The sequence below is a fragment of the Megalobrama amblycephala genome, linkage group LG22, assembly GCF_018812025.1.
Source record: "Megalobrama amblycephala isolate DHTTF-2021 linkage group LG22, ASM1881202v1, whole genome shotgun sequence".
Lineage (NCBI taxonomy): Eukaryota > Metazoa > Chordata > Actinopteri > Cypriniformes > Xenocyprididae > Megalobrama > Megalobrama amblycephala.
In genome coordinates, this window is record NC_063065.1 from 2736116 (window position 1) to 2762682 (window position 26567).

General features: G+C 37.7%; 2 long non-coding RNA genes and 5 gene segments (V, D, J or C); 2 read left to right on the forward strand and 5 right to left on the reverse strand.

Annotated features, from left to right (window-relative positions):
- Nucleotides 1–4358: 4358 nt before the first annotated feature.
- Nucleotides 4359–4988, reverse strand: LOC125257841. The segment is given in 2 exon segments: nucleotides 4359–4690; nucleotides 4783–4988. Coding segments are annotated over 2 exon segments (429 nt in total).
- Nucleotides 4989–6202: 1214 nt separating this feature from the next.
- On the reverse strand, nucleotides 6203–6669 carry LOC125258552. The segment is given in 2 exon segments: nucleotides 6203–6531; nucleotides 6621–6669. Coding segments are annotated over 2 exon segments (378 nt in total).
- A 3559-nt stretch (nucleotides 6670–10228) lies between these two features.
- LOC125257865 lies at nucleotides 10229–11036 on the reverse strand. The segment is given in 2 exon segments: nucleotides 10229–10739; nucleotides 10829–11036. Coding segments are annotated over 2 exon segments (375 nt in total).
- Nucleotides 11037–12338: 1302 nt separating this feature from the next.
- LOC125257905 lies at nucleotides 12339–12711 on the reverse strand. The gene is made up of 2 exons (XR_007182481.1): nucleotides 12567–12711; nucleotides 12339–12480 (listed from the first exon to the last, which is right to left on the reverse strand). It is a non-coding gene; the product is annotated as an uncharacterized LOC125257905 (long non-coding RNA).
- A 780-nt stretch (nucleotides 12712–13491) lies between these two features.
- LOC125257874 lies at nucleotides 13492–14244 on the reverse strand. The segment is given in 2 exon segments: nucleotides 13492–13975; nucleotides 14058–14244. Coding segments are annotated over 2 exon segments (366 nt in total).
- A 451-nt stretch (nucleotides 14245–14695) lies between these two features.
- Nucleotides 14696–16232, forward strand: LOC125257886. The gene is made up of 2 exons (XR_007182461.1): nucleotides 14696–14834; nucleotides 15778–16232. It is a non-coding gene; the product is annotated as an uncharacterized LOC125257886 (long non-coding RNA).
- Nucleotides 16233–21984: 5752 nt separating this feature from the next.
- LOC125258554 lies at nucleotides 21985–24461 on the forward strand. The segment is given in 2 exon segments: nucleotides 21985–22006; nucleotides 24007–24461. Coding segments are annotated over 2 exon segments (339 nt in total).
- The last annotated feature ends 2106 nt before the right edge of the window (nucleotides 24462–26567 follow it).

Genomic DNA, 26567 nt, shown 5'->3' on the forward strand with positions numbered 1-26567 from the left:
TGTTCTGCAATGGAAACTCTGACAGTAATAATGTCCAGCATCTTCAGTCTGGACTCCACTGATGGTCAGAGTGAAATTTTTATGATGACAGATGATCGGAAAAATCATGGAAATTCATTGATCAAAAGATGAGGAGAACCTACTGAATACTATGAAGTATAAACCTGAAAGTAATCTATGCAAACGATAGTATGTGACGTTGTTGTTTTCACACGACCTCATCTATAATCTTTTTAAATTAAGCCATAAAAGAGATTGTGGATTTAATTACTTCCAGATCATTTGATTAGATTCTTCGCTTTCTCAATCTGTTTTCCTGATGTGTGGTATAGGCTTTTTACTGAACATGAACAGATTATGTTTGGTCATTTTGTTTATTTGAATGGAGTTAAATTAAATATTTCTATTTTCAATAGCAAAATCTCTGAACATGTTTACATACCCATCTTTGTCGTAGCCTATGCCAAATGTGGAAATCATAATGTGAGGCCAATGATAAATTAAAGCTGTAAGGTGAGATGAAAGCGATGAAAGGGCCCTCGCTCCTGATCAGACATTGTATGCCAGAGTACAACAACTTCCTCTTTCATACCGTTAATCGCATACATTAGTACTTAGCAGGGTGTTGCATTATTTAACGTGTTTCTAACATGTTTGGTACTTCATGGCATATTTAATTGTGTTTCTGGGAGTGAATTACAGTGCAAAGCATGCCATTTCCTGTTGCCAGCAGGTGGCACTATGACTAACTGAATATTGGCATATAGATGTTTTTAGGTCTGGACTCTTATCATACATGTGAAGTTTGGGGCTGATCGTACATTGTATGCCCAAGTTACAACAACTTCCTCTTTTATGGCGAAACATCAAATTTTGTCAGGCCGCCACAGACACGTCCTTCAACGAAAACTCAAGATCTTTGATATTTAACAGTGCTAAGGCCTTTAGATTAGACTGACCAAATATGATGTTTATCTGATAAAATCTCTATGAGGAGTTCGTTAAAATACAACGTATGGAAATGGCAAATGCAAATATTTTGCAGAGAAAATTCGAAATATCTGACGTCCTGTTTACAGATTTTGCACCCGGGGACTTTTTTGTAGGTATTGGGATGTTACATGTGTCTACCGAATTTCAAACCCGTATGTGAAACGTAGAGCGAAGGGTGACTAATTGAAATCGAAATAGGTGGCGCTATTGAAACCCATATCAGACGTAAATTTTCACCACTTCTGACGCGTGAGCAAAGTTTCATGAGTTTTCAAGCATAGGTCCTCAAAGGTGAGATTCATTTTGGAGAAGAAGAATAATTGACTGAGCAATTACAATAGGATCCTCACACCATCAGTGTTTGGGCCCTAATTATTATCATAAACAGAAATAAGTCCATCAGGTCCATTTTGTCTGGTTTCAGATGTGTTTGGTCTGCTGACTTAACTTCTTGAAAGTTTATGAGAGAGAAACTTTTGTAGAAGAATGTTTAGATCTGTGTGTTTGAAAACCTTCTGCTGTTGAGTGTGTGTGAAAGTGTGTGAAAGTGTGTGAAAGTGTGTGAGCAGCTGCAGTATCAGTTCAGTCACTGTGACTCTGACTGACGGAGGTTTTTGTATGACTCTTTATCACTGTGTGAATGTTACATCACCCTCACAATAACCATCAGAACGTCTTCTGCAATGGAAACTCTGACAGTAATAATGTCCAGCATCTTCAGTCTGGACTCCACTGATGGTCAGAGTGAAATCACTGTTAGATCCACTGCCACTGAATCTAGATGGAGTTCCTGACTGGAGGGTGCTTGTTTGATAAATCAGGAGTTTAGGAGCTTCTCCAGGTTTCTGTAAGTACCAGGACACACAGTATGCTGAGCTGCAGGTATCAGCACTTCTACTGAGTTTACAGCTCATCTCAGCAGTTTCTGATGTGCAATATGCAAACACACTCCAGATCATTTACCTGAAGACAGATACTCAAAAAAGTGTAGGTTCTTGTTTGTAAAACTGATGCACAATGACCTGAAAAGTTTTTTTCTCAGTCAAAATTTTCTTTTTCCAACTTGTTAAAACAAAAGAAAAAAAATGGAATTTATAATTTTATATTTAAAACCCCAGCATTTTGAACGGTGTAACTTAAATGCCTCTGATTGGCCACTGTATTGAAGAAATCATCAGTGATTGGCTACATTGCTCAGCGCTGCAACAACACCTTCTCTCTCCACACTCTCCAGACTGGAAACACAAATACACACTGACGCATCGCGTTTGCAAAATCTTTTTGTCCTGTATTGTACCCTCTAGCACCCCTGTAGAACCGGGTCTGATCGGGTCAGTCGCACTGGAGCTTCTAAACACTTTTTCACAGTCGCATTGTATAGCCCTGCCATTGGTAGCGTGGTTTATTATAAAACTTTTTTTTTCAGTCGTTCAGAACAAAAGTGGCAGACATGTTACGTATTTGTTCAGATGACATTTTCCGGTGAAACTTCTTATTTTGAACAAACTTCCAAGACGTTGAATCTGTACTTGTGAAGTAAGTGAAGATCCACACTGGTGCGGTGACTGACAGCCACACAAACACCTCAAAACATTAGATTCGGTCCGCGCTGAGGAGCCGTGCCGACGCACAACCCATGTGAGGAAGATCATTCCACAAATAACTGCAATTGCAGGTTTCAAACAGAGATGGAGACAAAGAGGCAAACTTACAGACTGCAGCTTTAATAATTAATCAGCATATTTACCAGAATGTGAAATGAATTCTGAACATTTTCTCTTTTCATGTGTAGGAGTTTGTGAGCATTAATGTGTTAAAGGAATAATGATGGGATTTTCTTTGACTGTTTTCTTCATGTTGTTTCTCTCGCTGTTGGAGAATTTCTCCTAGTTTTCTCTTGAATCCTAATGGAAAGCCACTGGTAACTGATTTCTCTGTGCTTCTCTCAGGCGTCACTCCTCCTAAAGTGAGCGTCCTGCCGCCCTCCAGCGCAGAGATCTCCTCTCTGAACACAGCGACACTGGTGTGTGTGGCCAACAAGGGCTTCCCGTCAGACTGGAGCCTGAGCTGAAGGTGGACGGGAGCAGCAGGTCTCAGGAGAGCAGCGCTGGGCTCCTGGAGAAGGACGGTCTGTACAGCTGGAGCAGCAGCCTGACTCTCTCTGAGGAGGAGTGGATGAAGAGCGTCTCGGTGAGCTGTGAGGCCACACGGAGCGGCCAGTCTGCGTCCACTGGAGACACTGTGAGGAGACAGCAGTGTTCAGAGTAGATCTGCTGACTATATGTGTGCTTTTTCAGGTCTTGATTTTATTACAATTCAGTCAATAAAACATAATTGTAACATTATGTCCTTTTTTGTGTCATTTTTGTTTCGGGCTCTTTCATTGGATCAGGGCTTTAGCTCATATTTTATAAATAAACTTCACTCAATGGAGCATGAAAACACCTGCAGATACATGATGAAACGAGATCTGCTCAATTCTCAGAGGAACACAATCACAAATGTGATGCAAATGAGTTTAACTCCACTCAGTTTCACTGTTTGACTTGATATTCTGAGCCATATATATATGAAATAAAATTACAATTATATGATGTCAAGAGGACTGGAGGCAATAATTAAATTAATAAGGGAAAAAAGGAGTTGATTTCCTGCCTTCAGAGACTGACTATAGCATGAACCAATAACATTTCAGTGCGGCTGTGAAGGATCATTTCATTGGTTGATCTTCAGAACGAACATGCAGCCTCTTCATTGGCACAGAGCCATCAAATATGCTTGTTTCTTTCCTGAATGATTCAGTGTTTTGAACAAATCAGTTGATTAATAATTGATTGATTCACTCATAAAGTCAGTCTCTTGTCTCCATCTACTGGCGTAACGATGTAACTTGCAGAAAGAGTCTGTAAATCACCAGCACTAATGCTGCAGGTAAACACATCTGTCGTGTCCATGATGGAGGATCTGTTTCTGTCACAAGACTCGACTATGAACATCAGGACTTCTGAAATGAATTAAAATGGACATAAAGGTGGAGATGGAGTGATGGAGGGACGCAGGAAGAATATTCTCACTGGAGTGACGTAAGCTGCTGTTTATATATGCTGCTCTTGTGTTATGATTGACAGCTGAAGATGAATGAACATACATGCTTCTGTTTACAACTACATTTGCTGAAGTTTGTGATTGTGTTCAGTTTACAGTGATCTAAAGAAACCTTTCTGAGAGAATCTCTTTATGATTTAGAGTGTCTGTTGTTGAGTGTGTGTGAAAGTGTGTGAAAGTGTGTGAAAGTGTGTGAGCAGCTGCAGTATCAGTTCAGTCACTGTGACTCTGACTGACAGAGGTTTTTGTACGACTCTTTATCACTGTGTGAACACTGGACCACTGTGATAACTCTGACAGTAATAATGTCCAGCATCTTCAGTCTGGACTCCACTGATGGTCAGAGTGAAATCACTGTTAGATCCACTGCCACTGAATCTAGATGGAGTTCCTAACTGGAGTTTGGTTGTATAATACATCAGGAGTTTAGGAGCTTCTCCAGATTTCTGTAAGTACCAGCTCAGAGCAGGTTTTCCATCACCATAACAGCAGACTGGATCACTGCTAGTTTTACAGGTCACAGTGACTGATTGTCCAGTTTGAGAGAGCAGCTCTGAGGGAGTTTGAGTCACTGTCACCTGACCAACAGATTCTGACAAGAGAGAAAGATTAGAAATCACAAACACTTTTACAACACATCAAAATAACAAGTAAATCATGTCTGTAATCTTTACTGACACAAACCTCGACATAATACTGCCAGCGTCCAGATCAATATGGTGCTGAAAGTCATTTTTGTTGGTTGTAGGTTCAGTTCTAGTGAAAAACAGTTGTTGATCATGTTTGATGTTTGACAGAGTTATAAACACATGCAGAGCACTGAAGCGTGTGTCGCTCATGTAAAACACTCTCTCTATGCAAACGCTTCAGCAGTGACAGGTTTAAGATGGTTTAATGTGGTTTCATTGAGATTTCACAAAACATTTCACATGTTAATATAATCATTTATTGATAAAGCAACATCAGATGAACAGGAGCGCTGTTTAATCTAAATATATCAGACCAACATCACGATTACAAGTGTGATATTGCTTTTATACAACAGTTTAATGAACAAGAATCTATTATTGAGTTTTTATAGATTCTACATTTCAAAATACAAAAAACCCTTTTCTACATGTTTTTCTGCTCAATAGTTATTGTTGTTTGTACTGCTGCAGCCTCCTCCATCTCTCAGAGTTCCTGGTCGGAATATTGCGGTTCAAACAAATGTGGCTGGGCAAAAAACTCAAGTCTCCTCTTGGCTTATATTGAAATCCTCCGACATTTTTCTTTACAAATCCTAGTTTTGTACTTTTAATTCATGACTGGTGTTTTGTTTTTCTCTCTCCTCTGCGCTTCCATGTTCGTCACTGGATCTCACACTGCGTCTGCTTAATAAGCTGGGACTCTCTCATGATCGTGTGTATGACAGTTAGCAGAAGATAGAGATTACAGTTTATAAAGTTTTAAATATGGATATTTTTCTTACACAAATGTAAGCATAGCTTCACTTCAGAAGGCCTTTATTAACCCCCTGGAGTCGTGTGGACTTCTTTTATAATGGATGGGTGCATTTTTTCTGTCTTTAGAATTTGACCCACCATCTACTCCCATTATAAAGCATGGATTAGCCTGGAGATTATTTAATATAACTCAGATTGTATTCGTCTGAAAGAAGAATGTCATATACGCCTAGGATGGCTTGAAGGTGAGTAAATCATGGGGTAATTTTCATTTTTGGGTGAACTATCCCTTTAAAACAGCAGCTGATATAAAACTCTCACTGTCTGCAGTATATACTATGAATACAGTGTATAGTGTACAAATGACATGTTAGGATGAGATACTCAAATCAAATAACCATGGAGAATTTTGAAAATTAACATCTATTATTAATAAAAGGCAGCAACTGAAATCACTCAGATCTCAATCGTGTGACTGATCTATAAGAGCACAAAATCTCTTTCTGACCTCTATAATTATTAAGAGTGGAAGATTAATTTAGATGATTTTATTTCAGATGTTTGTGTGATGATGTTGTTTCAGATCCTCCTTTGAGCAGCTGCAGTATCAGTTCAGTCACTGTGACTCTGACTGACGGAGGTTTTTGTACGACTCTTTATCACTGTGTGAACACATAGCCACTGTGATAACTCTGACAGTAATAATGTCCAGCATCTTCAGTCTGGACTCCACTGATGGTCAGAGTGAAATCTCTGTTAGATCCACTGCCACTGAATCTAGATGGAGTTCCTGACTCAAGTTTTTTTACAAAATAAATCAGGAGTTTAGGAGCTTCTCCAGGTTTCTGTAAGTACCAGGCTAAATCTTCATCTCCATCACTATATCTGTACACATTACTGCTGGTTTTACAGTTGATGTTCACAGTTTGTCCTGGTTGAGCTGCTGTCATTGAGGGACTCTGAGTGACGGTGATCTGTCCTCTACACTCTGAAACACACAACAAGAAGAAAATCAACTCAAAACTTTGACAATATACTTGAAGAAATGAATTGATATCAAACTTGTGCTCCACAAACCTTGAGCAAACGCTGTGAGAGTCCAGATGAAGATGATGATGAAGGTCATGTTGATGAAGATTGTTGTGTGTGTCAGTGATGAAGTGTTAAACTCACAGCACTATAAACACTCTCAGAGCACTGAAGCATCTGATCAATATGCAAATGAACTCATTCTGTATTTAAATGAGGCTCTAAATTCATGTTATCTTGCACTACATCACTGTGCCACTAGAGGGAGGAGTGAACAGACAGACACACTGATGAACAGGAAGTTTATTCAATGACTTATATATATTTATAAATTATAGCACTATATGCAATTGCGCCACCCAAAGTGACAAACAGGTACTGTAGTCCTGGCCTAAAGTCACTGGTTGAGCCAAAGGATACATACAGGCTGCCTAATATAGTGACCTACAAATTGGTCGTAACAGGTTATATGGCCAATGTAAGACAAACTCTTGGTCTTTGGACAGCTTTAATGCACATGAACATCCTCTAGCATAATAGGATTAACTTGTAGCTTGAATTGTTATTGGGATCTTTTACAGCTCAGAAACTTCAATCCAGAAACACTTTGAATCATGTAGTAGACGACAGAGTCCTGCACGGGTCCATTTTTGGAGACCCGCACCCGCCCGTACCCGCAAAGTTCAGCACCAGATCCGACCCGTCACCCGTGATAATATCAAAATTAAATCCGCACCCGCCCAGACCCGTTAATATTTGACCCGTTACCCGACCCGTGCCCGCGATAAATCACACATGCTAAAATCACTCCCAATTAAAGTGCTTTATTTTTTAAAAGTTAAAGTTCTTAACTTTTAAAAAATTCTTACAATTCTTTAAAGTTAATTTCGTTTTGTATTAGCCTAATTGTATCTTAATTTTAATCAATATTTCATCAACCAATTGCCTGTATTTAATAAATAAGAAGTAAATATAGCATACAATAGATGATCACGACACGGAGGCGCCGGGGAGAACTGGAGCTCGTATCATAAATAAACAAACTCAGCGTAGGCTATAAGGTAACTTAGCCTACTTGCCTCACAGACCTGAGGAATATATCTATATTGGAATGTCTACTTTTAAACAGAGCAATTCAAAACGAAAGAAAACAGACTGCTCTGCTTATGTAATCCGAATGAAATGTGCATTTCTCTCAGGCGCGTTCACTACTGCGAAGATCGCGAGTCAGCATCTTCAACTTCATCTTTGCAGCCACTGACACAGAAAACACTTGTTTATTAATAAACAATTAACATGTCTCCTTGCTATATTTTACATAATCATAATCATTACTTTTTTGTTGGTTCTTTGTGACAGCTTTTAGGTGCTTTATTGGCAGCGCAACCCTTACATGTTATACATGAACTCATCACGACCGCATCAGCACAGAAAACATGGAGATGCAACGCTCGCTCCAACTAGGCTACGAGAAGCATCAACAAAAGTCGCACTGTCGCAGTGGTGGTGACGTGATGGGTCAAATTGTTGCGTATAATGGTAATTTAGACATACAAATATTGCGCATATTTTTCATCCGCGCTACTACCCGCCCGCAAGGAGTTAATTATCCGCCCGCATCCCCACCCGTGAATTTTAGGAATGCCACAATCCACCCGTTTTAGCCACTTTTATGCGGGTACCCGCGGGTACCCGCGGATACCCGACCCGTTGCAGGACTCTGCCACAGGCTCAGTTTTAGGCCCACTTCTCTTCTCTTTGTATTTGCTCCCACTAGGTTCAATAATCAGGAAGCATGGCATGTCTTTCCACTTTTACGCAGATGATTTATGTGCCTCTTAAAGAGAACGACACTGTCGGACCGTTACTCGAGTGTCTTGCTGATATACAGGCCTGGATGTCTCTTACTTTTTTAAGTTTAATGTAAAAAAGACAGAGGTGATGGTTTTTGATGGCACCATTGGGACCCCTTCTCTTGATTTGGGGGCCTTGGCCCAGTACAACAAGCAAACAATCACTAACCTAGGGGTTAAAATCGACGCTGACCTCAAGCTTGACAGTCAGATCAGGGCAGTCGTTAAATCAAGCTTTTTTCAGTTGAGGCAGCTGGCCAAAGTAAAGCCATTTCTTTCGAGGCAACACTCTGAGACAGTAATCCACGCCTTTGTCACCACTCGGCTGGATTACTGTAACGCACTGTATGTGGGGGTTAGTGGGTCTTCTGTTGCTCGTCTGCAGATGGTTCAAAACGCTGCAGCACGTCTGTTAACGGGAACGTGCAAATACGAGCACATTTCCCCTATTTTAGCCTCACTTCACTGGCTGCCCATACATTTTAGGATCCATTTTAAAATTCTCTTATTTGTTTTTAAATCTCTAAATGGTCTTGCTCCACCCTACGTTTCTGAGCTGCTACACCCTTATAGACCCACCCGTTCTCTCAGGTCAGCTGATCAGCTGCTCCTGAATGTGCCCAAAACAAACGGATGCTCAGAGGGGACCGTGCCTTTGCTGTAGCAGCTCCTAAACTGTGGAATGATCTGCCTCTGCCCGTTAGACGGGCCTCTTCATTGTCTTCTTTAATGATTATCTTCTTCATTATCTTCTTCTGCTCAATAGTTATTTTGAATGTTTCTGGAGTCACAGGATCATCAAACCTTAAGACTGTTCTGACCAAGTCTGACGGTTTTCCTAAAAATGACTGTTAAAGCTCTGAAAAATCCCATTGACTTTCATTGACGGAATGTTCAAATGAGCCAAGACTTTCAAATTCCAACTGTCAAAATTCAAACTACGGAAGCCCATTAGACTCAAAAACTCAATTAGACTCAAGTGCCATTCTATGTACTATTTCTAATCCATTGAAACCCATTCAAACTCATCTATCTATCTATCTATCTAACTAAATCTATCTATCTAAATCTATCTATCTAACTAAATCTATCTATCTATCTATCTATCTATCTATCTAACTATATCTAACTAAATCTATCTATCTATCTATCTATCTATCTAAATCTATCTATCTAACTAAATCTATCTATCTATCTATCTATCTATCTAACTAAATCTATCTATCTATCTATCTATCTATCTATCTATCGATCTATCTATCTATCTAACTAAATCTATCTATCTAACTAAATCTATCTATCTATCTATCTATCTATCTATCTATCTAAATCTATCTATCTAACTAAATCTATATATCTAAATCTATCTATCTATCTATCTATCTATCTATCTATCTAGTTTCTCTCCATTGGATCAGAGGTTTGTTCATATTCATCTGTTACACTGAGGTTTATCAGCTCATGTTATCATCAGATACCAGTTTAGTTTTGTGAACAAGTGTTCAATAAAAAATCAGTTAAAAGCACAAATTAATATTCTTATCTTGCTCTTTCTGATCAGAGGCTGTGATTGGTGCAGAGGAGGGAGAGGCGTGTCTGAACTGAACTGTTGATCAGGACTACAATTAAAACAGCAGCTGATATAAAACTCTTACTGTCTGCAGTATATGAATACAGTGTATAGTGAACAAATGACATGTTAGGATGAGATACTCAAATCAAATAACCATGGAGAATTATGAAAATTAACATCTATTATTAATAAAAGGCGGCAACTGAAATCACTAAGATCTCAAACGTGTGACTGATCTATAAGAGCACAAAATCTCTTTCTGACCTCTATAATTATTAAGAGTGGCAGATTAATTTAGATGATTTTATTTCAGATGTTTGTGTGACGATGTTGTTTCAGATCCTCCTTTGAGCAGCTGCAGTATCAGTTCAGTCACTGTGACTCTGACTGACGGAGGTTTTTGTACGACTCTTTATCACTGTGTGAACACATCTTTACTGCTGATTTCATGGTAACTCTGACAGTAATAATGTCCAGCATCTTCAGTCTGGACTCCACTGATGGTCAGAGTGAAATCACTGTTAGATCCACTGCCACTGAATCTAGATGGAGTTCCTGACTGGAGGGTGCTTGCATAATAAATCAGGAGTTTAGGAGCTTCTCCAGGTTTCTGTAAGTACCAGGCTAAACGATCACCACCATACACTCTACTGCTGGTTTTACAGTTGATGTTCACAGTTTGTCCTGGTTGAGCTGCTGTCATTGAGGGACTCTGAGTGACGGTGATCTGTCCTCTACACTCTGAAACACACAACAAGAAGAAAATCAACTCAAAACTTTGACAATATACTTGGAGAAATGAATTGATATCAAACTTGTTCTCCACAAACCTTGAGCAAACGCTGTGAGAGTCCAGATGAAGATGATGATGAAGGTCATGTTGATGAAGATTGTTGTGTGTGTCAGTGATGAAGTGTTAAACTCACAGCACTATAAACACTCTCAGAGCACTGAAGCATCTGATCAATATGCAAATGAACTCATTCTGTATTTAAATGAGGCTCTAAATGAAGGTTCAGGAGGAGCTCGTTCGTCTCATCCTGTCAATCACAACATCAAATATGTATCATGTAATTATCAATATACTGTGAACTTTAAAATGTAGCATAAAATTTTGACCAATTCAAACCACATGTGAAAAAACAGTGAAAATGAAATGTAGATGAAACTTATCATCATCTAAGCAAAATCACATGAGCAAAAGTGCTTTAGTGATCATCAGCTCGACTGTAATTCGGCTGCAGGTACGAGACCGCAGGTGATCACAGCTGTACTGATGACAGAAACCCTTCAACAGTTTTATTCATGTTATCTTGCACTACATCACTGTGCCACTAGAGGGCGGTGTGAACAGACAGACACACTGATGAACAGGAACGGTCGAGGTGAATAATAATGAGTTAATGCAGTGATGAATTTATTCGATGGGGCTCCAGTGTGTATTTAAACGGTTAAACACTATATATTATAGCACTTTATGCAATTGCGCCACCCAGAGTAACAAACAGGTACTGTAGTCCTGGCCGTAACAGGTTATATGGCCAATAAGACAAACTCTTGGTCTTCAGACAGCTTTAATGCACATGAACATCCTCTAGCATAATAGGATTAACTTGTAGCTTGAATTGTTATTGGGATCTTTTACAGCTCAGAAACTTCAATCCAGAAACACTTTGAATCGTGTAGTAGACGGTACAGCAATAGCCATGTGTCTCTTTCCTTCAATTGAACGGCAATACATTCAGTCACGTCTGGCAACTTGACAAATATGTTTTCAATAGTATAGTATAAAATGAATATTAATATAAAAATGATTGATCTGTAAGTATTTTGGAAATAATTAATTATATTGGGCTTTATTAAACTTTATGAAACTATAATGAATTTAGGCCTATATGCATTTTTTTATACTACAAGTCAATCTATTGAACCATTTGCACAGACTTTCATAAAGAGATCTGAAAGGATTTGTTGTCCTGTGGCTCCCTCTGGTGGACAGCATTAGTATTATGACCTTCACCTCTGAATCCCATTCATAGAAATGACTGGTTTAAAAAAAAAAAAAAAAAAGTTCCTGAAACTTGGCATGTTTACTCAGAAAGTCTTGTTGTCCATGTGTATGAAGTCCTGTGAATTTTGGATTCAAACATTCAAACTGATGGAAACTGATAGAAAAATTGATTTCTTCTCCTGTGGTTCCCTCTAGTGGACAACATTAGTACAACATGTTGTAGTCCGTCGGCCATTGTGAGTTGCTAAAAACTTTTTTTCGATCTTCTAAACCACTTGACTGATTCACACGAAATTTTGCATGTCATCTATAGACACTAATGACAAAAGTTATCAAAAGGATTTTAATTAGTCAAAGCGTTTAGAAGATAGTTCATTTAGCCATGGCTCAATACACTTATAAAACTATATCTTCTCAACAATCTGATGAATCCAAATTCTGTTGATCACTTGTTTGATGTCTTCAGGGTATCTAGATGATACAGAGATAAATTTGGGGTTAAATAGACAAATGGTCTAGGATGAACCCTTCAGTGTTTGGATCTCTGATAATCTCACCTGTGCTCGATATTCTCAGTCGTCTGAAGCTCTAAAATGATGTTATTGACTTCAAATCTTCTCATCTGCTGCAGCCCTCATATTTGTGAATGAACTTATTCAGTGTTTCTAGCACAAATCACTGTGACTCTGACTGACGGAGGTTTTTGACTTTTTATCACTGAACCAGGATAGAGGTTGATGATCCCAACTCTGATAGACGTCAGGACTGCTTTTACAGGACATGGTGAATGTGTTTCCTAGATGAACAGATTTCACTGCAGGCGTCTGAGTCGCTTCACCAACTGATTTATGATTATTTATAATGTTTCCTGAGGTGCACTTATAATGTTAATATGATTTTTACATCAAATAATTGTCATAATTTAGAAATAAATGGCTATTTCCACTCTGATTTTAGCGCTCTGATTGTTTACATGTGAAACCTTCTTGAATACTATCACTACATTTTTACTATTACAGCTGTCTAAATGAACAAATGGTGAAAAGTGTTGATTATTGTCTTATATTTAGATCTGTTCATCACAGGGAAGGTTGCAGTGATGAGAAACTGAGCAGATGACAGACAGTCTGTTGATGGTGTGAATGCAGTGATCTCGTCATTACAACTAAATTTCTGCACTCCAGAAATGCTTTCACCATAACTAACAATGCAAACACGATGTAAATACAGTCAGAGATTGATTGTGTAGTGTAAGAGCGTCACTGATTATAACAGGAGTTTTGGGAAGTGTCCAGATAAACTCTCGCTGTGTGATCGACAGCTTCAGTTCCTCAGATCTTTACTGTATAACTAAGATTAGGAAGAAAAATAATAAAAGGACATGATCGAAAATATCAATGACTTTAAAATATTGAGTGAGTGGAAATGAGGATAAATAAACCATAAATGATCTAAAAATCATGATAACATCAAAATAATTTCTAATTATCTGAAGAAATACTGATGAAGCTCAACAAAGCTGATATTAAGATCATATTTGTGTTTCTGCTGTTGAGTGTGTGTGAAAGTGTGTGAAAGTGTGTGAGCAGCTGCAGTATCAGTTCAGTCACTGTGACTCTGACTGACGGAGGTTTTTGTACGACTCTTTATCACTGTGTGAACACATAGTCACTGTTGACTTCATGTACACTCTGACAGTAATAATGTCCAGCATCTTCAGTCTGGACTCCACTGATGGTCAGAGTGAAATCACTGTTAGATCCACTGCCACTGAATCGACTTAAACTCTCATCATAAAGCTCATCTACCCAATAAATAATGAGTTTAGGAGCTTCTCCATGTTTCTGCTGATACCAAGCTAAAGCCGAGCCATCTATCCCAGTATCAGTTTTACACTCTATTTTGGCGTTTTGTCCTTCAGAAACAGTCACAGCTTCAGGCTGAGTCACAGTGATTCCTCTGGATGCTGTCGACAACAACATTAATGTGTTTAATCAGATGAAATGAACATTAAAGACTCAAAAATGACGAGCTTTCACGTCTGTTACCTGGAATAAAAGCTGCCAGAATCCAGATGAAGCTGCTGAAGAGATTCATGGTGTTTGTTGGGTTTGTACCGTGGTAAACAGCAGTGTGTTATAAAGTGTTTGAGTCTGAACGCTATAAACACTCGGAGCGCTGAAGCATGAGCCGATGCAAAGTGACTCTCTGAGCAAAAACCCTGCTGGAGTAAAACACACGTGAAAATGAGCACATGCAGATGAAACTGATCAGTTTTGAGGCTTTAAATGTGTTTTATTCTCATGATCCAACAGACGAGTGTTTTCACTTCTGAACACGTTTATAAATCATTTCTTTTTCATTCAGTCTCTGGTTCAGACTACAGGTTTCTGATGAATCACATGACAGAGTTGAATCTCTAAAAGAAACAAGTATTTCACTGTGAACTCCATGAGAGGTCAAAGGTCATTCCAGAGGTCACAGGTCATCAAAACGTATTAAAAATACTCACAGTTCAGATGTGTGATGATCAGTACAGAGTCTTTCTGATTATATTATTTATTCAGATTTAATAGTTTTCATGCATCAAGAGACATTTAGAGATGATGAGGCTGTTTCTGTGAAAGTCACTTCAGTCCAATAATCATTATTTAATGTTGAGAAGAGCTGCTGTTGAGTCTCATATCAGTGTGTGTGAGTGTCGTTCGTCTCTTTCTCTGCTGGAGTTTGTGTTCATTTGAGTGTGACGGAGGTTTTTGTACGACGCTTTCACTAGAATGAAGCACTGTGGTACACTTTCGGTGGAGGAACTAAACTGACCATCAGTAAGTCTCTAAAATTCTCTAAAAATGTTTATATATAATTGTTTTGTTTTTAGATTATTCAAACAAGCATTTTGCAAAAAGTTTTTAAAATTATAAAATTGTTTGAAAAAAAAAAATTAACTGCAATATTTCATAGTAAATTGTTTCATAACTTCTTTAAATTTGTCTGCTGTTTCACAATTACATGTTTATATTCAGTGATATTTCATGATATTTATCTTTTTTCACTGCAAGGCATATTTTATGTCGCTTTTATATATTTATTTCTTTTTACAAGAGTAATTTCAGATATTATAATAACTAACATTGTTTGTTTTTTAATATACTGATTGCAATATTTTCTGACATTTTCAATTATTTCTTAAAATATATAATTGTGTCCATAATTTTTGGTAAATTTAATAATTCAGAAATGTTGTAAAAAAGTTTGATGATACGGACAAAATGATTCTAATTTTGTAGACGTCATCATCAGACAATTTTATCTGACAATTTTAATTTTATCTTACATTTGCTGATAATTATGATTGTGAGTGTCTTAAGTTAATAATAAAATGATCATTTAAATTTGTTTTCTACATATAAATCATCAGTTTGTTTGTGGACAATGTTTTTAAAATGAGTTTGAGATTAAACTGAACCTTATTCAGAAAAGATGAAATGACTGTAATATTTGCTGTGTATCATGTCTGCTTCAGAGAACTGATTTATATTTATTCATATATCTTATACTTCATATATTTAGTCGCAGTGAATATTTTATTTGAACTGAGAATATTGAAATTTAAATGCAGGATCATTACTATGTGGTTTATGAAAGAGAGCAGTGATGTGGAATTTCTGTAAAGATGAAATGATTGTGATTTTTCCTCCATTACTGTGTGTGACATCTGACTAATTGATGATCTAAAGACGTTGGTGTTGTTTGTGTGTGTTTGTGCAGCTGGTCCCGCAGTGAAGCCCTCCGTGTCTCTGCTGCCGCCCTCTTCTCTGCAGATCTCTGGAGACTCAGCCGCACTGCTCTGCCTGCTCAGCTCTTACTCTCCACAGGGGGCGACGGTGAGCTGGACGCTGGACGGGTCAGAGGTCAGCGAGGGGGTTCAGACCAGCGCAGAGAGCGAGCGGGACGGACGCTACAGCCGCAGCAGCGTCCTGAGCCTCAGCAAAGCACGCTGGGAAGGCGCGGATCGCTTCGTCTGCAGAGTAAGACATGACGGAGCTGATCACGAGGCCTCGTTCCTCAAGAGCTCCCAGTGCTGATGTTTCTCCGGTCCAGACGAGCCGTATCTGAGCGTCCGGCAGGATTCACAGCAGTCACGTGATTTACAGCTCAATACTGAAGCAGTCTTTCAATGTGCTGCCATTGCTGTTCATTCAATAAAGCTTCTGAACGCGTTACATTTGTGTCCGACTGCATCATTGATCAGTGTGTCGTTCATTCAAAGTCCTGCACTAAAGTTTCAGCTGCTTTTGATTGATTGTAATAGTTGAGAACAGCTGCATTTAGCAGGAAATGTCAAATGAAGCTCTTGGGGTTTGAACATGGTCACTGGAGACGGAGCTGCTCTATTCTGAGAGGATCACAATCACTAAACCTGCCAATGCAAATGTGATTTTCACCTCAAACTCACAGTTTCACTCTTTGATTGGTTCAACGCTCTCAACTGGAACACTTTCACTTCTGCTCATGAGAAATGAGTTATGAGTAATACATTTAGAAACAGCTTTAGATGAAGGAGCTGCTTGAAAAACATCTGCATGTTACTGATACACCATGACTTTAGTGTAGTTTAATGTACAAAAACAAAACAACATATGACACCATTATTGTTAGGTTTTTTTTTTTTTAGGAGTGCAAAACTTACAACATAGGGTGAACACAAAACACAAAAACAACAATAAAACAGCAGTGATAGTAACAGCAATGAAAACTAAGCAGAAATTACAAATAATAGTAGTAATAGTAGAAGTATTTAAACAGTAATAGCATTGATAATAACAGTAATGATTATAATAATGATACTAAAGATGGTGATGATAAGTAGTAATATCAGTAACAATCATAGATAACATTGATAATAATAATAACAGAAGCGGTACTAATACTGAAGATGGTGATGAAAAAATTTGTGTTGACAGAAAAAGTAAAATCAATAATAATAATAATAACAATAACATTTGTATCAATAATAATGGCAACAGTGATAATTGTAATACTAAATATGGTAATGGTGATAATTTTGTATTGACAATACAACTGCAATAGTAGTAATATAATAACATTAATAACAACAATAAATAATAAAATAAATAATAATAATAATAATAACAACAACAATAGTAATTAAAAACATTAGTAATGCTAAAGATGGCGATGATGATGTTTTGCGATGACGGGACAGTGATATCAATAATAATAATAATAAAATGACAGTTATAATGAAAGCATGACATATACTTTAACACATACCACACCTCTCCTAGTTTCTGTGTCAGTGTGCTTTTTTTTTTCTTTTTTTTTCTTTCTTTTTTTTCTCTTCTTTCTTTTTTCTTCTCATTCACAGTACAATTACTATTTGTAGGTATGCCTAAGCTGAGGTGGTGCATTAAAATCAGCATTTGGTGCATTAAAATCAGCATGTAATATATGTTAGGTGTTGGTTTCATTTGGTTATATTTTTATATTTTAGATATTTATATTATTATTCCCATTATTATTTTATTCATTTATTCATTTTTTAATTATTAAAGATATACATTATGTCACAGTCACATGGACTTTCAGTTTGTTTGTTTGCATTGTCACGTGTTCCTTTGTTCTGTTTCCCGCCACATTCCGTCACCATGGACACCCATTGGACCACGCCCCCTTGTTAACCTGTTTAGCTTGTTTGTGTCAGTGTATTTAAGTTCCTGTCTGTGTTCAGTTGTTTGTCGGGTCTCGTTTTGTATTTGGATATGTTTGGTGTATGCTCTACTCTGGATTCTGTGTTTCTCCCTGTGGATTATCTAGTAAAGACTTATTATACGTTACTCTTCCTCGTCGTGTGCTTTGTACACCAGCAAACGTAACACATTATACCATTACCGTCCTTATATCAAGCAAAACATCATCTCATCATAATTTCAGTACTGCTAAATGTTTCTGTAATATAACAACAATGTCAATAATAATTATAATAATGAAAATACTCACATTACTAAAACCTTGTATAAATATGTATAATAACAAATGATTAAACAGGATGAGTGTGTCAGATTTGTAATAGTTGAAGGAGGTCTGATCTGGAGTGTTGTGGTTCTGATATACAGTTGTAATGAGATGAAAAATATTCTAAAGAGATGTAGTCTATGAGCAAATTTTTCCAGTGCGTTATGTGAATAGTGTTTCTGGATTTCCAGTTCAAGATGGCGATGGTTAGGGCTACAAGAAGCATCCTTTTGTTTGTTATTTCCTGACTGAGAGTTGATAGATCGCCCAGTAGACAGAGGGAGGGGGATAATGGGATGTGGCAGCCTATGAGGCGGGATAGGAATTCAGTGACGTCTTTCCAAAAGTGTTTAATGGGTGGGCAGTGCCATGTGGCGTGGATATATGTGTCCGGGCAGTTTTGTGAGCAGTGTGAGCAAATTTCTGATGTGAATCCCATTTTAGACAGCCTTTCCCCAGTGTAGTGTGTTCTACTATATGAGTTGAAGGTTGGCGTTTTTAGTCATGGAATAAATATTTTTACAAATTTGAGTCCAGAAGTCGGTATCAGGAGCAATCGAAAGGTCTTCTTCACATTTAATTGTTGGTAAAGTTATGGTTTTATTTGAATTAGTTATAATTTTGTATATTTTGGAAAGTAATTATTTCGGAGAGGATATATTAACTAAATCTGCTAATGCGGTAGGAAGGTGAAAATTGATAGTTCTATTGTTGATTTTGGAAAACACAGCTGATTTGAGTTGCAGATAATTCAAGAATTGATTGCTCCCGATACCGTACTCCTGGACTAAGTAGGAAAATGAAACGAAGTTCTTAGACTGAAAAATGTGATTTATATGTGTGATGCCCTTTTGTGCCCATTTATTGAAATTAAGTGTTTTTTGTTACTTGTGAAATCAGGGTTGTTCCAGAGTGGGGTGAGTTTAGATGGGGCCTGATTGGAGTTTGTGATTTGATGATATTTCCAGCAGGCTGTCAGAGCAGAGGCTATTGTCAGTGCTTTGAAACATGGGTGGCGTTTAATGGACTGACTAAGGAATGGGATGTCTGATATGTGCAAGTTTTCGCAGAGTGATTGTTCTATGTCTAGCCATATAAGGTCTGATTGAGTGGAGTGAATCCATTTATATACGTACTGAAGTTGGTTTGCTAGTGAGTAATGGTAAAAATGCGGTGCTTCTAATTCTCCTAAGGATTTGGGTTTTTGTAACGTGCTTAATTTTATCCGAGGTGGTTTATTTTTCCAGTAGAATCGGGTAATGATGGAGTCTAAAGATTTGAACCAATTGAGAGAGGGTTGGGTTGGGATCATTGAGAATAAATAGTTTATTTTTGGAAGTACTGTCATTTTGATTATAGCTATTCTGCCCTGGATGGAAAGTGGTAAGTTGTGCCAGCGGTGAAGGTCGTCTTCTATTGTTTTCAGTAGAGGAGTGAAGTTGAGTCCAGTCAGCTCTGACAGCCTGGAGGAAACCCTAACACCTGAATAAGTGATGTGGCCTGTGCATAGAGGAATGGGTGATACCTGGGCTACCACATCACATTTGGTTTGATGTAATGGAAGAATTGCGGATTTATTCCAATGTATTGCATAATCTGATATTGGTTTTAAATCAATGGTTTTAATTATTTCTTGCAGAGATGATTGAGGATTTTGCAGAAAGAGTAAAATGTCATCAGCATATAAACTGATCTTATGTTGTGTTTGGGGTGTGTGGATTCCTCTGATGAGTGGGTTCTGATGGACGGCTGCTGCTAAGGGTTCAATGAAGATGGTGAATAAAGAAGGAGAGAGTGGGCATCCTTGCCTAGTCCCCCTGTGCAGTGTGAAGCTTTGTGATGTTAGTCTATTGGTTGTGACTGTGGCAGATGGTGCTGTGTATAAAATTTTAACCCAATTAATAAACGACTCACCAAAGCCAAATTTTGTGGTGAATAAAAAGTTCCAATTGACTCTGTCAAAAGCTTTTTCTGCATCTAAAGTGACTATAATGGTATTTTCCTGTGGTATTGATGAATAATGGATTAAATCGTATAGTCTGCGTGTGTTGTTGGATGCCTGCCTACCTTTAATAAAACCAGTCTGATCCGGGTGGATTATGAATGGGATAATTTTTTCAATTCTATGTGCAAGAACTTTACTGATTATTTTGATGTCTACGTTGATGAGAGATATAGGACGGTAGTTTGACGGAAGGGTCGGGTCTTTATTAGGTTTAGGGATAAGTGAAGTAATGCACCGGTAATCTTGAATTTTCTTTTATTTCCGTTACTGCTCTGATGAATAATGGAGATAAAATGGAGCAGAAATGTTTATAGAACTCAGCAGGGAAGCCATCGGGTCCTGGTGCTTTATTGTTTGGCATTCGACTGAAGGCAATATGGAGTTCTTTTTTATGATTGGTTCATCCAGTGCGCTGATTTGTTCGGTGTTGAGTTTTGGGAGTTGAATATTATTGAAAAATGAATTAATATCGTCTTGTCTTGTGTTATTATCAGATGAATAGAGTTTAGCATAAAAGTTTCGAAATATTGTATTTATTGCTTGTGGATAGTTAGTAGGCTTCCCTGCTGAGTCCTTAATAGTTGCAATTGTTACTTTTTCTCTGTTTCTTTTAATCTGATTGGCCAAATATTTACTGGATTTGTTGCTTGTTGCTATGATGGTAGGTTTCTTGATGGAGTCTATGAATTAGAAATTGAGTATTTTTATTATGATTTCGTTTAGCAGGAATTTTTGTTTTCTTAATTCATTATATATTACTTCTGTTGGGTTATTTGCATGTAATATTTCAAGTTCTTTTATTTTATTTTCTAGTCTGATTTCTTCTTGTTTTTCTATTTTTTTTAATTTTTTTTTTTATGGACGGAGAATGAAATGATTTTACCTCGTAATACTGCTTTGCCTGTTTCCCAAAGTAATGAAGCTGATAACTTTGGCGAGTCGTTTATTTCTAGGAAGGATGTCCACTCTCTTTTAAGATAACTGTCAAACTCTGGGTCTTTAAGGAGTGATATGTTAAAGCGCCATCTACTGATGTGTTTATGTAAATTAGCTGGATTCCATATGAATGTTACTAGGGCATGGTCACTGATGCTGATGGAGTGGATTTTGTGCTCAGAGATATTTGGTAAGATTGAATTGCTAGTTAGGAAAAGTCTATGCGAGAGTAGCTGTGATGAACTGGTGAGTAAAATGTATATTCTCTGTCAGATGGATGTTGTAGCCTCCAACCATCGCCAAGGCCAAAATCTCTCATGGACTGTATTATTGTGTCAGTGGATTGCAAGTGTCTTTTATTACTTGTGGATCTGTCAAGTGATGGGTCAATTACGGTATTAAAATCTCCTCCTATAATTCCCGGGCCGTAGGAAAGATTTGAAATGGAAGAAAAACAAGTGTGGAAAAAGGCAGGGTTATCTGAATTTGGGCCGTAAATGTTGGCAATTGTTACTGGGTTATTGTTAATTGTTATGTTTATGATAATAAACTGTCCTTCTGGGTCTGAAATAGTTGTATTATGAACAAATTGAATTTTTTTGCTTGCTTATTATTGTTAGTTTGATTTGATATTAATTTACACACTCTGTTTTCTTTGAATCTGAGCATATTTGAGTCAAACCCGTCTGTCACAGGACAGATCACAGTCTAATAGAGCTGATTTCAGTCATAAGTCAGTTTTGAGCACATGTGTAGTTCCTGTGTTTGTCCTCTGTGTGTCAGTAGTGTGTGAAAGTGTGTGAGCAGCTGCAGTATCAGTTCAGTCACTGTGACTCTGACTGACGGAGGTTTTTGTACGACTCTTTATCACTGTGTGAACACATCTTTACTGTTGATGTAGTGATAACTCTGACAGTAATAATGTCCAGCATCTTCAGTCTGGACTCCACTGATGGACAGAGTGAAATCACTGTTAGATCCACTGCCACTGAATCTAGATGGAGTTCCTGACTGGAGGCGGTTTGTATAATAAATCAGGAGTTTAGGAGTTTCTCCAGGTTTCTGTAAGTACCAGCTGAAAAAGTATGTCCCGGAATAACTGGCCACATCTGTGCTGGTTTTACAGTTGATGTTCACAGTTTGTCCTGGTTGAGCTGCTGTCATTGAGGGACTCTGAGTGACGGTGATCTGTCCTCTACACTCTGAAACACACAACAAGAAGAAAATCAACTCAAAACTTTGACAATATACTTGAAGAAATGAATTGATATCAAACTTGTGCTCCACAAACCTTGAGCAAACGCTGTGAGAGTCCAGATGAAGATGATGATGAAGGTCATGTTGATGAAGATTGTTGTGTGTGTCAGTGATGAAGTGTTAAACTCACAGCACTATAAACACTCTCAGAGCACTGAAGCATCTGATCAATATGCAAATGAACTCCAGATCATTTACCTGAAGACAGCAGAAACACTGTTTTGTCATTTAGTATCTTTGCTAATAAATTTCTATTGATCATTTTCAGAAACAGACACTCCTGATTTACTTCATGTTATTTTGGGTGGATCTTCTCCCTCTAAACACTGTTTTAATGATCATTTTCATTCAGACTTTGATGCTGAGAGCATTTAATACCTGTGCTGCAGATTTTATATCATCATGATACTGTAGAACAGGTCAAAGGTCATCCAATAGAGAATGACCATCTCAATCTGGCTAAAGATTTCATTATAAAGCAGGTCATTTGAATTAGTGGAGTTTAAGTCACATGTGTTTGTAAATGTGATCAATGCATTTTAGGACTAATTATGAAATAAATGATTTCATCCTTCATGCAATAACAAGTATTTCTTTTAAAGATGAATATTTAGTGTGTGTTTTCAGCTCAATCATGTTGATGTTGAGAAGAGCTGCTGTTGAGTCTCATATCAGTGTGTGTGAGTGTCGTTCGTCTCTTTCTCTGCTGGAGTTTGTGTTCATTTGAGTGTGACGGAGGTTTTTGTACGACGCTTTCACTAGAATGAAGCACTGTGGTGGACTTTCGGTGGAGGAACTAAACTGACCATCAGTAAGTCTCTAAAATTCTCTAAAAATGTTTATATATAATTGTTTTGTTTTTAGATTATTCAAACAAGCATTTTGCAACAAGGTTTTAAATATTATAAAATAGTTTAAATAAAAAAAATATTAACTGCAATATTTCATAGTAAATTTAATTGTTTCATAACTTCTTTAAATTTGTCTGCTGTTTTACAAATACATGTTTATATTCAGTGATATTTCATGATATTTATCTTTTTTCATTGCAAGGCATATTTTATGTTGCTTTTATATATTTATTTCTTTTTACAAGAGTAATTTCAGATATTATAATAACTAACATTGTTTTTCAATATATTGATTGCAATATTTTCTGAAATTTTCACTTATTTCTTAAAATACATAATTGTGTCCATAATTCTTGGTAAATTGAATAATTCAGAAATGTTTAATGCATGAAACAAAAGTTTGATGATACGGACAAAATAATTATAATTTTGTAGACGTCATCATCAGACAAAGAGAAAGATCTGAAAAATTCATAATTTGAACTTACATTTGCTGATAATTATGATTGTGAGTGTCTTAAGTTAATAATAAAATGATCATTTAAATTTGTTTTCTACATATAAATCATCAGTTTGTGGACAATGTTTTTAAAATCAGTTTGAGATTAAACTGAACCTTATTCAGAAAAGATGAGACTGTAATATTTGCTGTGTATCATGTCTGCTTCAGAGAACTGATTTATATTTATTCATATATCTTATACTTCTTATATTTAGTAGCAGTGAATATTTTATTTGAACTGAGAATATTGAAATTTAAATGCAGGATCATTACTATGTGGTTTATGAAAGAAAGCAGTGATGTGGAATTTCTGTAAAGATGAAATGATTGTGATTTTTCCTCCATTACTGTGTGTGACATCTGACTAATTGATCTAAAGACGTTGGTGTTGTTTGTGTGTGTTTGTGCAGCTGGTCCCGCAGTGAAGCCCTCCGTGTCTCTGCTGCCGCCCTCTTCTCTGCAGATCTCTGGAGACTCAGCCGCACTGCTCTGCCTGCTCAGCTCTTACTCTCCACAGGGGGCGACGGTGAGCTGGACGCTGGACGGGTCAGAGGTCACCGAGGGGGTTCAGACCAGCGCAGAGAGCGAGCGGGACGGACGCTACAGCCGCAGCAGCGTCCTGAGCCTCAGCAAAGCACGCTGGGAAGGCGCGGATCGCTTCGTCTGCAGAGTAAGACATGACGGAGCTGATCACGAGGCCTCGTTCCTCAAGAGCTCCCAGTGCTGATGTTTCTCCGGTCCAGACGAGCCGTATCTGAGCGTCCGGCAGGATTCACAGCAGTCACGTGATTTACAGCTCAATACTGAAGCAGTCTTTCAATGTGCTGCCATTGCTGTTCATTCAATAAAGCTTCTGAACGCGTTACATTTGTGTCCGACTGCATCATTGATCAGTGTGTCGTTCATTCAAAGTCCTGCACTAAAGTTTCAGCTGCTTTTGATTGATTGTAATAGTTGAGAACAGCTGCATTTAGCAGGAAATGTCAAATGAAGCTCTTGGGGTTTGAACATGGTCACTGGAGACGGAGCTGCTCTATTCTGAGAGGATCACAATCACTAAACCTGCCAATGCAAATGTGATTTTCACCTCAAACTCACAGTTTCACTCTTTGATTGGTTCAACGCTCTCAACTGGAACACTTTCACTTCTGCTCATGAAGTTTCAGTTGTAGTTTTATAAGGTGAGACAAGTTTATCAAGGGCACAGTATGATTGAACATTGTAAATGAGTATAATTTGTTTTTTGTTTGATTTGATATCAGTTTGTTTCAAACTCTGAGCATATTTGAGTCAAACCCGTCTGTCACAGGACAGATCACAGTCTAATAGAGCTGATTTCAATCATAAGTCAGTTTTGAACACATGTGTAGTTCCTGTGTTTGTCCTCTGTGTGTCAGTAGTGTGTGAAAGTGTGTGAGCAGCTGCAGTATCAGTTCAGTCACTGTGACTCTGACTGACGGAGGTTTTTGTACGACTCTTTATCACTGTGTGAACACATAGTCACCCACACAAGAGCCACCACTTATTCTACAATGGAAACTCTGACAGTAATAATGTCCAGCATCTTCAGTCTGGACTCCACTGATGGTCAGAGTGAAATCACTGTTAGATCCACTGCCACTGAATCTAGATGGAGTTCCTGACTGGAGGGTGCTTGCATAATAAATCAGGAGTTTAGGAGCTTCTCCAGGTTTCTGTAAGTACCAGCTGAATACGTATGTCCCAGAATAACTGTACAAATCTCTGCTGGTTTTACAGTTGATGTTCACAGTTTGTCCTGGTTGAGCTGCTGTCATTGAGGGACTCTGAGTGACGGTGATCTGTCCTCTACACTCTGAAACACACAACAAGAAGAAAATCAACTCAAAACTTTGACAATATACTTGAAGAAATGAATTGATATCAAACTTGTGCTCCACAAACCTTGAGCAAACGCTGTGAGAGTCCAGATGAAGATGATGATGAAGGTCATGTTGATGAAGATTGTTGTGTGTGTCAGTGATGAAGTGTTAAACTCACAGCACTATAAACACTCTCAGAGCACTGAAGCATCTGATCAATATGCAAATGAACTCATTCTGTATTTAAATGAGGCTCTAAATGAAGGTTCAGGAGGAACTCGTTCATCTCATCCTGTCAATCACAACATCAAATATAAGTGTGAACTTTAAAAATTTAGCTGAATATTAACAAATAATGATGTACATTGATAAATCATTTATAATAAATACTGCAACATTCCATAAAAAACAATAATTATCCATTGTGATTTCTCAGTGACTTTAAACACAGAGAGGTGAATGATGTATTTTCTCCTAGACGTCAACACACTTAACGCCTCTTAGTTTATCAGTATTTTCCATGAGATTTCTTTGATCCCACATGAAGTCTCTTTGTTTTGGTGTTGAGGAACTGGTTTGGTGCTTCTTAGGCTGATTTTTACCATCAATCACTCTTGCTCCAGAGGTCCAGAGAGTCGTATGCAAATGATTGTGCCCATGTGACGTCACATGCCACCTCTGTTCCAAACAAAGCATTTTTACAGCTTGATTATATAAATGTTTTTTTTATTGATGACGAGGACGTTTTAAGTTATGTACATTTAAGGATGTAATAATGATACAAAGTCCTCTTATATGCCAAAAGACCAAGAATAATTTCTCATGTCATGACCCCTTTAAACAGCGAGTGTAAAATATCATATTCTCTGTGATGTATCCACAATTAACCACTAGCGAAAACGACTGAAGAACTGAAGAACAACCCATTGTGTCTACATAAAATGACAGAAACCATCTTTTGAAAAAATATATCTGAAGTGTAATTTAATTGTTTAGTTTGTCTCACGTCTCATTTGACATGGAGAAGGCGGGGTTTATGATCTATACTGCATCCAGCCACCTGGGGGCGATCAAGACGCTTTCAGGACTTGTGTGGCACATTTGGGTGGAGTAATGTAGGGAATATAGGG